The sequence below is a fragment of the Nerophis ophidion genome, linkage group LG15 (genome assembly GCF_033978795.1).
Source record: "Nerophis ophidion isolate RoL-2023_Sa linkage group LG15, RoL_Noph_v1.0, whole genome shotgun sequence".
In the NCBI taxonomy this organism is placed as follows: Eukaryota; Metazoa; Chordata; class Actinopteri; order Syngnathiformes; family Syngnathidae; genus Nerophis; species Nerophis ophidion.
The window spans coordinates 24,751,654-24,769,543 of record NC_084625.1 but is presented as its reverse complement, the minus strand read 5'-3'; the positions used below and the strand labels follow the sequence as shown (position 1 = coordinate 24,769,543).

At 39.9% G+C, this 17,890-nt stretch overlaps 1 protein-coding gene across 1 annotated transcript in view; it reads right to left on the bottom strand.

The window, feature by feature from the left end:
- Window positions 1–17,499, bottom strand: part of bmp6 (bone morphogenetic protein 6) — a 121,361-nt gene extending 103,862 nt beyond the window's left edge. Inside the window, exon 1 of the mRNA XM_061921907.1 lies at window positions 16,680–17,499. Coding sequence (XP_061777891.1) covers window positions 16,680–17,070 — 391 coding nt within the window. The 5' untranslated portion in view covers window positions 17,071–17,499. The remainder of the gene's footprint in view (window positions 1–16,679) is intronic.
- Window positions 17,500–17,890: the final 391 nt, after the last annotated feature.

The window sequence follows — 17,890 nt, the reverse complement described above, 5'->3', positions numbered from 1 at the left end:
AGGTATATCTCCAGCACAGATCGCGACTGGCATCTTGTGAAGTGGGAGAGTTATGGCGTGAGAGGGTTAGATAGCATCAGGCTGGGTGGGCGCTAGACGTGTGTGTCCAGTGTTTGGCGTGCGACTGCGATGACTTTGTGTGCCTGCATGTCAATTTAGTAGGAAATTCCACAAAGCATACAATTTTTCTTGATGCTGTTAAACTAAAACAAGTGGTTCTCAAACTTTTTTGACCAAGTACCACCTCAAAAAAAACGTGTCTCTCCAAGTACCAGCATAATGGCCCACATTAAAATACAGTAATGAAGTAGGCCTATATATTCCTTAAAAACAAGGCAGAGGTTTTATTTCACAAGTATATTGAATATTTTGGCCACGGTAACATTACACAGTTTTAATACTGGAAAATAAAACACTGTACTTTAATCAAGTACACTAGAAGGAGCCCGTGTCCCACCGCAGTTTGAGAATCACTGAACTAAAAGTCAAACTATGGTAAATGCACTTAATATAGTATTTACAAGTGACAATAATTAGAAGTAGGCAATTATATTGAGGAATACAGGACTTTGTCACATGGTGTGGAAAGAACCACCTACAGCTCAATTTGACGAAGACCAAGGAGCTGGTTGTGGACCTGGGAAGGAGGAGTATTTTGGCGACCCCTCTTTCCATCAAGGTGGTGGCTGTGGACATGATTGAGGATTATAAATACCTCGGTGTACACATCGACAACAAGCTGAATGGGTCAAAACACGCTGAGGCCCTCTACAAGAAGAGCCATCCTCAGGAGGCTAGGATCCTTCAACATCTGTACAAAGATGTTGAAGATGTTGAAGATGTTCTACGAGTCGGTGGTGGCGGGCGCCTTCTTGTACGCAATGGCCTGCTGGGGCAGCGGGCTAAGAGTGAGGGACGAGAACAGACTGGACAAGCTGGTAGAGAAGGCCAGTAACGTGGTGGGAGTGGAGCTGGACTCTCTGGCGGTGGTGTCAGAGAGAAGAAGTCTATCAAAACTCCTAGCCATTATGGACAACACCTCCCACCCACTACACTACGACCTTGTGGAGAGAATGAGCATGTTCAGTGGAAGGCTCAGACTCGCAAAATGCAACACGGAACGACACAGGAGGTCCTTCATACCGACAGCCAACAGACTGTATAATGCATATGTTCCTTGACTGCACTTAAATGTAGAATATATGTAGAATATATTTATAGTATTCATATAGTTTATATTTTACATATATGTTATATATTATTTATTATTATTATTATTGTCTATTGTGAGCGAACTGAGGTGCTGAATTTTCCTAGGGATCAATAAAGTACTTTCTATTCTATTCTATTCTATTCTATTATTGGAGAGAGGTTATAATTGTCACACATCATGCCCAACTAAATGTTTAGGCTTTTATTGGGATTTGGCATGCTTGACAAAGCAGAAAGGAAAACACACATTGAAACTCCAAATGTGTGGTGGAATGTCATTTCTGACACTTACTGGTTAGAAAACGTACAATGTGGATAAATATATTTCTAACTTTGGTAATGATATAAAGTGCATTGGGAAGTTAGGGGAAAAAGTAGCTCCCTTTGACCAAAAATATAGGTTGTATACACCCAACGTCATGTAACGATATGAGTCTTGAAGTAGTGTCACAGCGAGCGTCATAGCGTTCTGGGCGACATTTTGCCTTTCTGGAAGAAAATTGCCCTATGCTTGCGTTGTTTTAGGCCAGGGGTCGACAACCCAAAACGTTGAAAGAGAACATATTGGACCAATATGTACAAAAATAAATATGTCTGGAGCCCTAAAAAAATAAAAGCCATATTACATACAGATTTTGTTTCACGAGATACTATTCGAATTAAGAGGACTTATAGGAAACTAAATTACCTCAAACATTTCTACAAATGACGCATAATGATGCAATATGTACATATAGCTAACCTAAATGGCCTTTTAGCATCGATTAGCTTGCAGTGACCAAATGTGTGATTAGCACACCACACAAGTCAATAACATCAACAAAACTCACCTTTGTGCCTTCATGCACAACGTTAAAAGTTTGGTTGACAAAATGAGACAGAAAAAGAAGTGGCATGAAACACGTCCTAGAAAGTCTGAGAAAGTTATACATGTAACTAAACAATGGTGAGTTCAAGGACCGCCAAAATTATTAGGACAAAACGGCGCTTCCCAAATAGTCGAATCAGTGAAACATGTTTAATATGAACAGTGTGCTTTATAACAATTAGGGAGGTTTGTATCATGTTTGTTCTCCCACAGAAACCATATTAAAACAAAAAATATATTTTTTTCCCCTCATCTTTTTCCATTTTTGATAAATTTTTGAAAAAGCTCCAGAGAGCCACTCGGGTGGCGCTAAAGAGCCACATGCCGCTCTAGAGCAGCGGGTTGCCGACCTATGTTTAGGCTGTTGGAATCGTTCAAAAGGCAAAAATAATAAAAGGTTTCTTTAAAATACCTTGAGAAGTAATCAAGACGGGCGAAAGATTGCAAGATTTTATGAAAAACGACTTGTCCAGGGTGTACCCCGCCTTCCGCCCGATTGTAGCTGAGATAGGCGCCAGCGCCCCCCGCGACCCCAAAAGGGAATAAGCGGTAGGAAATGGATGGACTAGTGGCACGCAGCACGCTTTCTAGACCAAGGGAGCAGATCGAGTCGAAGCGTGCACAAGTTCGCAGTGATCACTTCACTTACAGTTTTCTTCGATATACTTTTAACGTTTAGTATTTCCCATTTAAAAATGATCTTGATATTATCAGTATTTTATCTTGTGTTGGAGTTCTTAAAACGCATTTTTGCTACAAGTGTTTAATAAAGCACCAACTCGGCGAGTCTAAATAAAAGCAAACAACTGTGAGCAAAACCTAAAAGGGTTAAGTTTTTACCAAAGGCAGCACTCAAAATTGAAGCTTTTAACACATACACAATGTGGACATCTATAGTTATATTTGGGGAAAACATGCATACTCGTAAACGACGTGCGCAACAAAAAGGTAACGTCGCTGTAGAAGCAAAAGTTAAATCGTGAAATGCAACTTTACCCGAGCAAAGACGTTGCATTTTTATCCGGGAGAGTCTTGATATCCAATTCCTTGACCCCGCCGCACAAAAAGAAGTTGTTGATCTTCATGCTTTTCCAAATTTTCATCTGTTTTGTCATGTAGAACAATGTCAGGAGCAACAGAACCAATGTTGTAATAGCTCAAATAGACCAAACTGCTCAGTTGGTAGAAATAGTGCTGAGGAGTTCATTGTCACAATCTCTGGCAAGGCAGGACTTTTACCCCAACAGCTAAGAACATTTTCTTTAGCAGACAGAGCTAGATAGAAAAATAAGCTCGCATCTAAAATCTACGACGTAAGCATTCCAATATAAGCTACGATACAAGCAGTCCTGCAGCGTGTTTGCTTGCGCAACTCTGTCAGTAAGCAGACAGGGTTGGTCTTCTTGTATTTTAGTGAAGTCATTTACAAAAAGGTAAACATGGTCGACTATCGGCTACTAAGAGAAAGAAGTTTCACAACAGCTGTGCACACAATCCAGAACAAAATGCAAAAAGTGTCCTTAGCTAAACAGTATTGCATTTTAAAACAGAACATTCGTCAATATAAACAAGTATCTAGTAATTATAGTTTTGTATTAAACACACAAAGTCTGAAAGGCAGAAGCCCATTACAATGTATTCAGTAAGAAACGTGTCCGCATCACTTGACTTACTGCATCGTGAGCTTCAACTTAATTATTGTGGCCACTAGGTGTCGCCAAAAAACAACCATTCCACTTCAACGTAGAGGGGAACTGCACTTCTGAGTTTTGCCTTTCATTCACAATCATTATGAAAGACATTATGACGGATGTATTTTTAATGCAATCTAACTCGTAAATAAATGCAAGTAAAAGTCCGATTACAATGGAGCCAATGGGAAATCCTCTATACCGCCCATTAAGCCCAATAAATTACCATCTCACAAACCGCCAACAATACTCCATTTACATTTTGTGAGTTGAATATTAACCAAGTATTAGTATTCGGTGTAAAGGGCACAATAAATGTCTGCACATGCTGATTTAAGTTTGACACTTAAGACAAACCCTGTTTCCATATGAGTTGGGAAATTGTGTTAGATGTAAATATAAACGGAATACAATGATTTGCGAATCATTTTCAACGCATATTCAGTTGAATATGCTAGAAAGACAACATATTTGATGTTCAAACTGATAAACATTTTTTTTTTTTGGAAATAATCATTAACTTTAGAATTTGATGCCTGTAACACGTGACAAAGATGTTGGGAAAGTTGGCAATGAATACTGATAAAGTTGAGGAATGCTCATCAAACACTTATTTGGAACATCCCACAGGTGTGCAGGTTAATTGAGAACAGGTGGGTGCCATGATTGGGTATAAAAATATCTTCCCAAAAAATGCTCGGTCTTTCACAAGAAAGGATGGGGCGAGGTACACCTCTTTGTCCACAACTGCGTGAGCAAACAGTCAAACAGTTTAAGAACAACGTTTCTCAAAGTGCAATTGCAAGAAATTTAGGGATTTCAACATCTACGGTCCATAATATCATCAAAAGGTTCAGAGAATCTGGAGAAATCACTCCACGTAAGCGGCATGGCCGGAAACCAACATTGAATGACTGTAACCTTCCATCCCTCAGACAGCACTGTATCAAAAACCGACATCAATCTCTAAATGATATCACCACATGCGCTCAGGAACACTTCAGAAAACCACTGTCACTAAATACAGTTCATCGCTACATCTGTAAGTGCAAGTTAAAGCCCTACTATGCAAAGCGAAACCCATTTATCAACAACATCCAGAAACGCCGCCGGCTTCTCTGGGCCCAAGATCATCTAAGATGGACTGATGCAAAGTGGAAAAGTGTTCCGTGGTCTGACGAGTCCTCGTTTCAAATTGTTTTTGGAAATATTTGACATTGTGTTATCCGGACCAAAGTGGAAGCGAACCATCCAGACGGTTATCGACGCAAAGTTCAAAAGCCAGCATCTGTGATGGTATGGGGGTGCATTAGTGCCCAAAGCATGGGTAACTTACACATCTGTGAAGGCACCATTAATGCTGAAAGGTGCATACAGGTTTTGGAACAACATATGCTGCCATCTAAGCACCGTCTTTTTCATGGACGCCCCTGCTTATTTCAGCAAAACAATGCCAAGCCACATTCAGCACGTGTTACAACAGCATGGCTTTGTAAAAAAAAGAGTGCGGGTACTTTCCTGGCCCGCCTGCAGTCCAGACCTGTCTCCCATCGAAAATGTCTGGCCCATTATGAAGCGTAAAATACGAAAGCGGAGACCCAGGTCTGTTGAACGACTGAAGCTCTACATAAAACAAGAACGGGAAAGAATTCCACTTTCAAAGCTTCAACAATTAGTTTCCTCAGTTCCGAAACGTTTATTGAGTGTTGTTAAAAGAAAAGGTGATGTAACAGTGGTGAACATGCCCTTTCCCAACTACTTTGGCACGTGTTGCAGCCATGAAATTCTAAGTTAATTATTATTTGCAAAAAAAAAATAAAGTTTATGAGTTTGAACATCAAATATCTTGTCTTTGTAGTGCATTCAATTGAATATGGGTTGAAAACGATTTGCAAATCATTGTATTCCGTTTATATTTACATCCAACACAATTTGTCAACTCATATGGAAATGGCGTTGGTACATGCAAGTATATTTGCGGCCATTGTTTATATTAATATTTGTTTCATTATATGCATATAAGATGTGGAAAGGTATTTTGCCATTGAAAAACTGTAATATGTATGCCTGACCAGTAGTTGGCGATCTCACTTTGTAAAGCAGGCCTGGGGAATTATTTTGACTTGGGGGCCAGCCACATTTAGAGAAAAAAATGTGTCTGGGGGCCGGTATGTCTATTTTTAGGAACACTAATACAAAACCTCACAATAATGTCTGATTGAATGCTAAAAAGATGGTGACAAACTGCCTTGAAAACATAATGGAATTGTGCATTATATGAACGACAAAACACTGAATATTGACAAAATATGAATGTCACACCCCCTTCCGATCGACACATTTTAGAATCAAATGAAACACAACAAAGATGCAACAAACTGTGAAATAGGAGCACAAAATGTACAAAATAAACCCACCTACAATTTGATATATCTGATACATCACTAAGCTTTAGAACTTTGTTGTGAAAATCTCCTTCCGCGTTTGTGGAAACCCTTCCCGCCCACACTGCTTGGTGCCACATCTGAGCTGCTGTGACGTAGATTACCATAGTAACTAATTAGATGACCATAGTAACTAATTAGAATACCATAGTAACTAATTGTATGATCATAGTAACTGGTATATCATACATAAGCACATTTTCCAACCATTGAAATACTTTGTATAGTTGAAGACTTAGAAAACATGACTGCACATCATAATGGCAGCTACACTTTCCATCTTAAAGATCTAAAAAAAAATTATTTGGGAATGCCCGGTGGGCCAGATTGAAAAGCTTAACAGGCCGCATGTGGCCCCCGGGCCTTAATTTGCCCAGGTCTGTTGTAAAGTGATGACACGCACGCCTCCTAACTTAAAATTGTCTCATAAAAAAAAAACCTTTGGTCGGCATAGATAGCGTTCCGCTCTCTTGAAAGTTTGTTTCTAGAAGCTCTTGTGTGTTTTTGCAGGAATCCTAAGAATCTGAAGCAATCAAACAAATCGTAATTTAGTAAGGAGAGCTATTTGTTTATCTGGAGCCGTTCGTCAACATGGAGTCAACTTGTAAGGACATAGTGGTATCTGATGATGTCAACGGATGAGCCATGTTGTTCACTAATGCCGGTTTTCTCACCCGTCTAAAAGGGAAGTTTGTATGCTGGAAGATCTTATGTAAAGCATTCCTCATTCAACCCCTGGCTAATGCTGTTTACGCTAAAACGGGGTGAAGCGACGGGTGGTCTTAGGATGTGTTTCATGGCGATTTAGCGTCTCTTCCCACTGCTAAAGATATATTTCTACATCAAACAATTGACTTTTGGATGGAAGCCCACTAATTATTTGATCACATCGAAGCCTTGGGTCAGGTGTCCCTGCAAAAAGGAAGTGCTTAACTGGAGTTCAGGCACTTTAAGATGAGGAAAATATTTCCTTAGTGAAAGATCAAGACAGTCTGACCTCTTTAATCTGCTTTAAAACTACCCAAAAAGTTATTGACGTACAAACGCATGCTTTTCGTAAATTTACCAAAACTTTACCGTATAGTTATTGAGTCTGCTTGGCTGATTGGAGAGCTAGATTGAGCAGCTAGAGCGTCCATGAGGATGACTTCTGTTTTGTTTGATCATCCGTTTTACTGCTGTGTTACAGGCACTGTTTGAAAACAATTAAGGTATGTAAATAAACATTTTCAAACAATTTCGTACCAGTATACATCTGTGGTATAATTAGAAATAGAAAGTTCTACTTTATATATTCTACATACTTTATGTATTTTTGTAAAGTTCTACACTTACATATATAAGTCTGTTACGAGTAAAATATATATAAAAAAAAATGTATTCTAAAGTTTGGTGGGTGCGCTCTGTATCCCGGGAAATACGATAACAGCTCCAAATAAAAAGGGGAACATTTTCTTTTTTTGTTTAGCATTTGGCTCATTGACCAGAGCAGTATGTTTCATATTTCCTTTTGCACAGTTATTTGTTTAAAACCAAAAAACTACACATTTTATTTGCAGGCCAATACATAACCATTATGAAACACTAACACAATATCAGTGGAGTGTGAATACAGGTAGTGAGTGTGCCATAGACTCACTGAAGTGTATGGCACACTATTTACAAAGTAAACAGCTGTCATCATGACTATATTGATTTTAGAACATCAATAAAAATATCACCCAGACTTAAGAAATTCCTCAAATATGTTTCTTAAAGACATGTCAACAATTACTTCTGCACATAAAACAGCAATCATAACGTAAGCAAAACGGAAAGCAGAAGTCTAGGTACATGGTATTCCGGAGGAACAGAGATGAAGAAAGGGTTTGATATTGTGTTCTTTGTGATACAAAAGTGTGTAGGGCTGCTCATTTCCATGATCACTATTGGTAATGGTGTGGCTGTGTATGTGTGTAGTGTGCATATGTATGTATATATTTATAATTTATGTATATACAAGTTCATTAGGTTTGTACATAGCGTGAATAGGTAGTTCTAGCTCAGAGTAATTTATGATTTAAAGAAAAGGGGTGGGATTAAAGGCCTACTGAAACCCACTACTACCCACCACGCAGTCTGATAGTTTATATATCAATGATGAAATATTAACATTGCAACACATGCCAATACGGCCGGTTCAGTTTACTAAATTACAATTTTAAATTTCCCGTGGAGTTTCCTGTTGAAAACGTCGCGGAATGACGACGCGTGTTTGTGACGTTATTAGTTGGAGGGGACATATTAAAGCAGCACCACTTACGGCTAAAAGACGTCTCTTTTCATCGCGCAATCACACAGTATTCTGGATATCTGTGTTGCTGAATCTTTTGCAATTTCTTCAATTAATAATGGAGAAGTCAAAGTAGAAAGATGGAGGTGGGAAGCTTTAGCCTTTAGCCACACAAACACACATTGTTTCCTTGTTTAAAATTCCCGGAGGTGAAGCTTTACTATTCAACAGAGCGGTCAAGCGAACATGTTTCCCGACCACTTGTCAACCAGCAGGTTTTGGTGAGAAAATTGTGGTAAAAAGTCACCTCTTACCGGAGATCAGCGGAGCTTCTGTCCTGCCGCAGCTTTGTGACTTCCCTCAGAGAGTGGCGTCAACACACCCATGGACACCCCCCCTCCGACTATCAGGTACAATTTAATTCGCTAAAACACTAGCAACACAATAGAAAGATAAGGGATTTCCCAGAATGATCCTAGTAAATGTGTCTAAAATATCTGAATCGCTCCCAAAGCAATCGCCTTTTTTTTTAAACTTTTTTTTTTCTAGTCCTTCACTCTAAATTTCCTCGTCCCCGAATCTTTCATCCTCGCTCAAATTAATGGGGAAATTGTCGCTTTCTCGGTCCGAATCGCTCTAGCTGCTGGTGGCCATGATTATAAACAATGTGAGGATGTGAGGAGACCTCACACCGGTTGCGAACTTTATCATCGATGTTCTCTACGAAATCCTTTCAGCAAAAATATGGCAATATCGCAAAATGATCAAGTATGACACATCGAATGGACCTGCTATCCCCATTTAAATAAGAAAATCTCATTTTAGTAGGCCTTTAAATAAGTGTAAACTTCTTCTCACTCCCTTTCAAATATGTTAAAAGAGTAAATAAAAAAATAATAAAGTCCAATGATCATTTGTTTTCGTTTTTTATTCTCCATTGTTTTCATTTTGTTACAATGGCTGCTAAGGCTATAGCACTGTATTGGATCAGGCTTGCTCTTGATTTTTGGGGGGTTTTTTTTGCATATTTGAAATAAAAATATATCAATCAATCAATCAAGTGACAAAAAAAGGTTTCAAAATAAGCATGGATAATTCTTAACAGGTAGCACAAAATACATTTGTCATTGAGGGGCCTCCACAAATGAATGAATGGCTGGGAAACGCTAACATTTGTTGCTGACAGATTGCTAGCAGAGTTTCAGTCGTTAAGATGTGTAGCAAAGCCTGAGGAAGGATTTCCTTCCATGAGCAAACAAATAAGACAGTCCATTGATCTCGCTCACATTTTGGGTTCATAAACAGGCTTTAGGGAACCACTGCTGTTAATCCACTTTGCATAATACAGGACCTTTAATGCTGCTAATGCATGAAAAACTTAAGGACATCACAGTTAAATGCAAATGACAGCAGGACAACATTAGGAGTTCCTTCTCTCTGACCCATGAAACCAAAGCCAGTTTCTGTGCATCCTTGACTTGTCGCAACCACCAAAGTAACGGCACTGCCACAAAAAACAGACCTGATGGGAATAGCACCGTTTTTCCCCTGCTGGCTGGTGCGGTGCCCCATATGTCACTGCCTGTTAATCTAGTGAGCATTGAGGGACTGTATTTTGTTTTTATATCAGGCGAAACAGATATGTGAGTGTATCATACACTAAATTTAACAACAAAAGACTTCCTGCGCACAAACAATGACTCGTGTGGCCATTGATAAGAAAGACGCTCACATTTTCCACTAAAAATGAAAGCCATTCGTTTGTCCGCATAAGCCACAAGAAAGCGGAACGGACATCCAACAAGTCCGGGCAAGCCCTAAACTGTGGTCATCATCCAGCGGTGCTCCGCCGTGCATTAAGGACATGTCGGGAGCTGCAGTGTGTCACGCAGCGTGAGTCACACACTGTCACTGTGGACTGGAAAAGCAGGACGTCCACAAGGCAAACAGTGATGAATGCGCTATTCTAGGAATGAAGATGAAAAAGAACCTGGAAAATGTGCTTCTGGTCTCCCAATTAGGAGTTTTTCCACTACTTGCTCTTTATGTTGAAACAGAGTGATGAAAGTGACTGAACAAGAGGTCCATACATGACTCACGTACAGTTTTGAGGGGAACGCAAAGAGTTGGGCTGTAAAGGCTTTCCCAAAATGACCTTTCTGTCTCGCGCTACTGTTGCAGCTGGCTGTGAAGAACATCGCTGCGAGCCAAAGCGTCAGGCTTTAGGAGCTAATGCATTTTATGGACAGAAGTACTTTATAGTGGAACTGGAAGAAAATACAATGTCCACACAACTATTCAGTACTCTAGGAAAGACTTGACAACATTTTGGCGTGTATCTGTGGGAATGTTCTAAGGATAAAGGTCAGTTCTTCCACATGGGCAGTGCTACTTGGTGTATTGTAGCAGTGGTTCTCAAATGGGGGTACGAGTACCCCTGGGAGTACTTGAAGGTATGCCAAGGGGTATGTGAGATTTTTTTATTTTTTTTATTCTAAAAATAGCAACAATTCAATAATCCTTTTATAAATATATTTATTGAATAATACTTCAACAAAATATGAATGTAAGTTCATAAAACTATGAAAAAAATTCAGTGTTGACACCTAGATTTTTTTGTGGACATGTTCCTTAAATATTGATGTTAAAGATTTCTTTCTTTGTGAATAAATGTTTAGAATTAAGTTCTTGAATCCAGATGGATCCCTATTACAATCCCCAAAGAGGGCAATTTAAATTGATGCGTAGAAAATCTTTATTTATAATTGAATCACTTGTTTATTTTTCAACAAGTTTTTTGTTATTTTTATATCTTTTTTTCCCAAATAGTTCAAGAAAGACCACTACAAATGAGCAATATTTTGCACTGTTATACAATTTAATAAATCAGAAACTGATGACATAGTTGTATTTTGCTTCTTTATGTCTTTTTTTCAACCAAAAATGTTTTGCTCTGATTAGGGGGTATTTGAATTTAAAAATGTTCACGGGGCTACATCACTGAAAAAAGGTTGAGAACCACTGTATTATAGGGCTAAATCCACAGGTATCATTGTGGCTAATACTCGTTGTGAAGAGACTGAGCCGACGAGCCGACAGCGGGCTAGGATATATGATTGTCCTGATCAAGATGGAGGCCAGGAGGCGGGGCATGCAGCAGAGCGGAGAGGCGGGGCACGCCTGGAGCGACATTACAGCCATCAGCGTCAGGTGCGGACACAACACACCTGCGCACACTCGCTATATCTTCTGCTGCAGCATAAAAAGGGGGAAGGAGGAGCAATCTAGGCAGAAGAAGTAGGAGACAACCAGACGGAAGATCAGACGAGCGCACAGACGAGCGAGAACCACGGAGAGCCAGACGGAAGACCAGACGAGTACAGGAAGACGGGCGACTGAAAAGGAGCCCGGCGCGAGCAGAGAAGGAGGCACTGAAAGAGCGACCGGACTGACTGCTATAAGCACTCCAATACAAGCAGTCCTGTTGCCATTTAAAACTGAATGTCCTCCAATAAGCACATATGGTTGATATTTTCAAGTATTTCAGTAGTCATTTACAAGACGGTTAACATGGTAGGCTAGCAACTACACAACAGCTAAGCACACATTTAAATGCACAAGAGCTAGACATATGTAATAAGTGTCCTTGATTGAACAATATTAAAGTCATGACATTTGTCAATATCAAGTATAAGCATCATAAATTGTAGTTGCATATGAAGTAATTGTTTGAATGGGTTTGTCGGAGGAAGATAGTTCATTTCTTCATGGCTTCACACTATAAATGGGCATACCAACATTTTAAAGCGCATGTCGAGTTAGATAAAGCTGCCGAATGCTGACCATTCACGATACCTCGATAACTTCCATTTTGTGGAGTTAAAAACAAATCAAATAAAATCAGGCGGTTGCCCGCACAAGGTTTTTGATCCGGTGTTCTGAAAAAAGTTGCTACCCATTAAATGTGCTGCCCAACACTACAGAGCACACTTACTCATGCTCATCAACGCTAAAGGTTTTCTTCAACAAAATAACCATAGCAAGTACTGTAGAAAAAAAAACATTGATATATTGTAGTTATTTTTAGCTTCTTTTTTTTGTTTGTTTTTTTACATACCAGGAAACCAAAACAAAAATTGTATACATCTTGATGAACCTAAAATTCAATGCTGGTTGTTTGTCTATACTGTATGGTGACAGGATGAATGTCAACAACTATTTTTGACAAGCTCATATATGAATAATAAAAACTACAAAAGTGCTTGTTTCAGGACCTATTTCGGATATTTTCGGAAAATTTCATCCAAATACGTCTATTACTTATGTTACTAACCTTCGGATTATGCAACTGGCTGCATTTTTTAATGAAGCAGCACTTTTTTGGCACTATTACAAACGGGGTGCCAATTGGTATTGATATCAGACATTGGTCCAATATCAGCAAAACACAAATATCGGATTATATTACTTTCAATCAAATCTGTTTTTTGATTAAACTGACGGCTGCGTTTTTTCGAGATGTGTAGCAAAGCCTGTTCTATTTTTTCCAAATCGTATGTTTTATAAAACTGACTACTGAAGGCATTATTCAAGATCTGTAGCAAAGCCTGTTTTTCCTATTTTTAACAAATCTTTCTTTTTATAAATTATATTTTGTCTTTGCGGTTGATGAGCACCATGTGTGCTGAAATAAGTCCCTTGTGTGAGGTGCATCTATTAATCAAACTCTGTAATTATTCCAGACGTGAGGCTGCTTTGGCCGTTCTTCCTTTCATTTGTCTTGCCTCTAATTTTGTTGGATCCACAGACTTTTTGACCACCCAGAACATTTGATAGCCGATATGTGCAAAGTGGCCAAATTGAAAGAGACGCATTAAAAACTGATCTGAAGGTGGATGACATGCAGTAGTGGATTTATTGCATGCAGCTTTAATTAGAAATCACAGAGCACTTATGGCAACTGCTTCTTCAGAAGATGCACAGGACAAGATTAATCAAAGTCAAAGCCCAGATGTGCAACAACACGGCAGCCCTTAAACTTAAATTGGAATAGTAAAGCCCAGACAAACCAACTATCACCAGTCCAGAAGCCTTCCACATTTAAATCCAACAACAACCATCTGTTGCAAGATCTGGATTTCATCATGTTGCAACATCCATACTCAAAGGACTAATAATCTGCTAAAAAAAAGGGGCTATTCATGACAATGGAGTTTAGCTTGTAAGGAGGAAGGACAATAAATCTGGTGCTAAACCTCCTCTACCACCAACGTCTGGACGACTGTTTATCTTCAGACGCTCTGTTTGGAGGCTCCCAGTAAACACACTGGGAGCTGCTAATGGAAGGGAAGGATCTGGGCTTTTATGTTCTTTAAAATGCCGATGATTAAAGCAACCCTTTGGCAAATTAAAGAATGATCTGATTTGGCTACAAAGATTCACTAAAGCAATTCACAAATAAATAAATGGAGGTTAGAAATTAGGAAACGGGGGGGGGGGGGGGGGGGTTAACATGGAAGTAGGTAGCAATGACTTGCATTACAAATATGTCTCTGTAGACAAATGAATGCATATCTAGCTCAAAATTTCAAACCCTTGGTTATGTCGTATCGGCAAATTCTGCGCAACTGGCACTCAAAGCGTAACCTGCCACAAACAACCACAATCAAGCAAACATCTTCTAGAACTTCATCACACTTTTTTTTTTTTTAGAATGAAGCCTGCATCCCGAAGCAAGAAGTAATGATAGATGATGGAAGGGGTGTCCAAACTTTTTTTCACATGGGCCTGCATACAGAAAAATTGAAGGATGTGGGTGGGGCACTTTGATACATTTGTGCATTAATAGACGCTGCTGTTTGCCAACTTCTGTTAAGCTTTTTACATTAGAACAATCTAACGGCACACTACCAGATAGACACCACCAAAAACACGTGAGTTAGTTATGCACCTTCTTCCATAGTGACTTAATTAACACAGCTCTATTATTTGTAGTAAATAAATAATTTTCTGAGCAATTAGGTGAAATTGGTTCATTACCAGTGGCACACTTAATCTCTCAGGGGACTTTAGTATAATGCGCCATGATACAGTGGTTGGGATTAGTCAACTAAACAATTGAAACACATTACAGGTGACAAAGCTCATTAGTGCAGTTCTTAATTATTTTCTGTACCGCTCCTCCACCACACCCTGAGAAAAAATATTTTCCACCCCCTCCCCCAACTAAATAGCTATAAGTCAAAAAAATTGTTATAAGTACACCTCTGCATACCAGAGGAAAACTTCTTATTAAAGAAAACAAGTCTTTCCTCATCTCCCACCATAGTCATAGAGGAGCCAAGCCCTACATATATGCCTCCTCATATTGCTAAAAAGAAAAAAATCATCTTACCCGATGTCACAACCTGGCAAGGCACAATGCCCGCCCAGGGGGCTCACCCCACTATTTGAGAAGGACTGCATTAGTCTAATATGTGTAAACCCGCACTAAAACATTTACAGGCAAAGTTTCATTGGACTGAGGTGAAAGGCAAAACTCTCAATATTTCTGCTGCAACCTGCTGATGACAGTCTAAGCTCAATGGCCACTTCCCTGTGAGAACATCCTGCGATATAGGGAGGTACTGTTTAGATCCCTGTTTAAATAACCTATTTTAATTGAACCAGGGCATCCATTGGTAAACCCATATGCACCTTTGGGAATGCTGTCTATTAGTTTCTTGTTAGACGCAGGTTTTGCTGATCAGAGAAGTTAAGCTTAGATCATCCTGAAATGTCACCTTTCAGTGCAAAATGCATAACTTTTTGTCAGTGGGGTGATTTTGTTTTTAGAAGCCAATAAAACATAGTTGCTGGGGAAAAATGGTCCCCACATCTTCTTGGACGTTCTCATGAATGCGTTCCATAATGAAATCCCTTTAGAGCAGTGGTTCTTGACCTTGCTGGAGGTACCGAACCCCACCAGTTTCATATTTGAATTCACCAAACCCTACTTTAGCGAAAAATAAAATGTTTTTTCTTAAATTCAAGACAAAGTTATATGTTTTTGGTAACACTTTAGTATGGGTAACATATTCTAAGTAACAAAGACTTAATTTAGAGTTATTTGGTTAGGGCCAGTGTTAGAGGGTTAGGGTTATAACAGTGGTTCTTAACCTGGGTTCGATTGAACCCTAGGGGTTCGGTGAGTCTGCCTCAGGGTTTCGGTGGAGCCTCCGCCACGGAGATAAAGACACAGCCGACTTATCGTGTAAATAAAAAGTTCACCCTATCAGCGTATTATGGATACCCCCAAAAAATGTTCCCTCTAATTTTCCATCTGATATGCAGGTTGTTTGATTGATCGATTTGAAACGTTTACTAGCAGATTGCAAAGGAAGAGAATACATTATATGAAACAGTACAGTCTACACAGTACAGTACATATCTTGTACAATTAACCACTAAATGGTAAGACCCAAATAAGTTTTTCAACTTGTTTAAATCTGGGTTCACGTTAATCAATTCATGGTAATGTGTTTAAGGTGTGTAATTTGTTGTGAGTTCATGCTCTGTGTTGGTTTTGTTCTTTGAACAAGGTGATGTTCATGCATGGTTCATTTTGTGCACCAGTAAAAAAATAACTTTTTCTTGAATATGAAAAAAAAATTAAAATTAATTTTTCACTAAAGAAGGTTTTGGTGAATGCGCATATGAAACTGGTGCGGTTCGGTAACTCCAACAAGGTTAAGAACCACTGGGTTATAATAAAGACATGCCGAATAAGGCATTAATAAGTACTTAATAAAGCCAATATGTTACTAATTTGCATTTTAATAAGCAACTAATTAATGGTGAATATGTTCCCCATACTAAAGTGTTACCATGTTTTTTTACTGGTGCACAAAATGAACTGTGCATGAACATCACCTTGTTCAAAGAACAAAACCCACACAGTGCATGAACTCACAACAAATTACACACCTGCAAATCAGTCTGACTTCTGCTGTTGTCCGTAATACGCCGATAGGGAGAAGTTTTTATTTACACGATGAGTCGGGTGTGTCTTGACCTCCGTCGAACCCCTAGGGTTCGATCGAACCCAGGTTAAGAACCACTGATTTAGAGCCTTAAGCATGTTTGATAGGTGTAATGCTGGTGTCCAACACCTGTCATCAGAGCGCAATTACGCACAATCCGAGCCAACTCACCCGAGTTAACGAAGCTCATCACCATGTCTGCGTCGTTGAGAAAAGCCGTTTCTTGATAGGAGGGGAGCGCCGGGCTCCGGGTGGTCCGCATCGGCTCGTAGCGCTCCAGCAAGGCGTCCGCTTGGCCGACGTCCTCGCTGGTTGTGGATATGGTGTTGTACAGGTCCAGCATGAAAAGCGGAGCCGAGTTGTACTTGGCGTGGGACATATGCGGTCTGGGTCTGTGCGGCAGGCCCAGGATGGACAGGATCTCCTTCTGCATCTCCCTCCTCTCATGCGTCCTGAGGCGCCGCTGGAGGAAGCCCGGGTGCGCATGGCTGCTGCTGTCCGGTGAGAAGCAGTCATAGGCGGCCAAGCACAACCCGACCAAGGCGAGCCAACAGGGGGTCATGGTGTGCGCGCCTGCAGCCGAAAAGTAACTTTCAAAGAGGTTGACCAAAAGTAGTGAAGAGTCCAGAGATCAGAAGCGGACTTCTGGCGCACTTCTTGCGTCAAGCCATTTGAAGTGGTCCCTCAGGAAAAACGCGCAAAACAGCAAAACTTTCCTTATTGTCATTGCGGAGTCCCGTAGCGATGTTTGCAGCCTCGGGACAAAGTGCGCCACAGTGATTCTGAGGGATTTATAAGACAAACAAGTCTTCAACGCGGATCACAAGTGAAAGAAGAAGTCCGAGAGAAGAAGCCATGTCGCCTGCTTTACTCCACAAAAGGTACCCAGTAAATAGTTGCAAAGTGAAACAGGTCGCCTCCTCCTCACGCTGCCCGAGTCTAGCAGGTTGCAGTGCAGAATATAATTACATGCTGGTTTATAGGTGAGTCTGTCCGCCGTCTGAAACCGCCCACTACGTGTGTACTTGAGAGGTGGAGCTCTTTGGGCCACAAAGGATAACTCACATTTCCATATTTGTGCGCGTAACAAAATGCCTACACACTATGTATAATTATTAGTACTCACTCATTTCTAAAAAAAAAAAAAAAAAAAAGTTTTTTATACATTATCATGAAAAAAAAAGTTTTTCATAGTTTGTCAAACGTAACAGAAACGCGTCAAATATGCATTGGACGTATGACAAGGTGTTACTGGTCGCAGGGTCGAAGCAGTTCTCTAGTGATGGTGCGACCCCTAACCACAAATATGAGAACTGCACCTCACAGAGGAAATTACTGCACTTGAAAGTAAATATCAGCCACAACATTAGGAGCACCTGCGA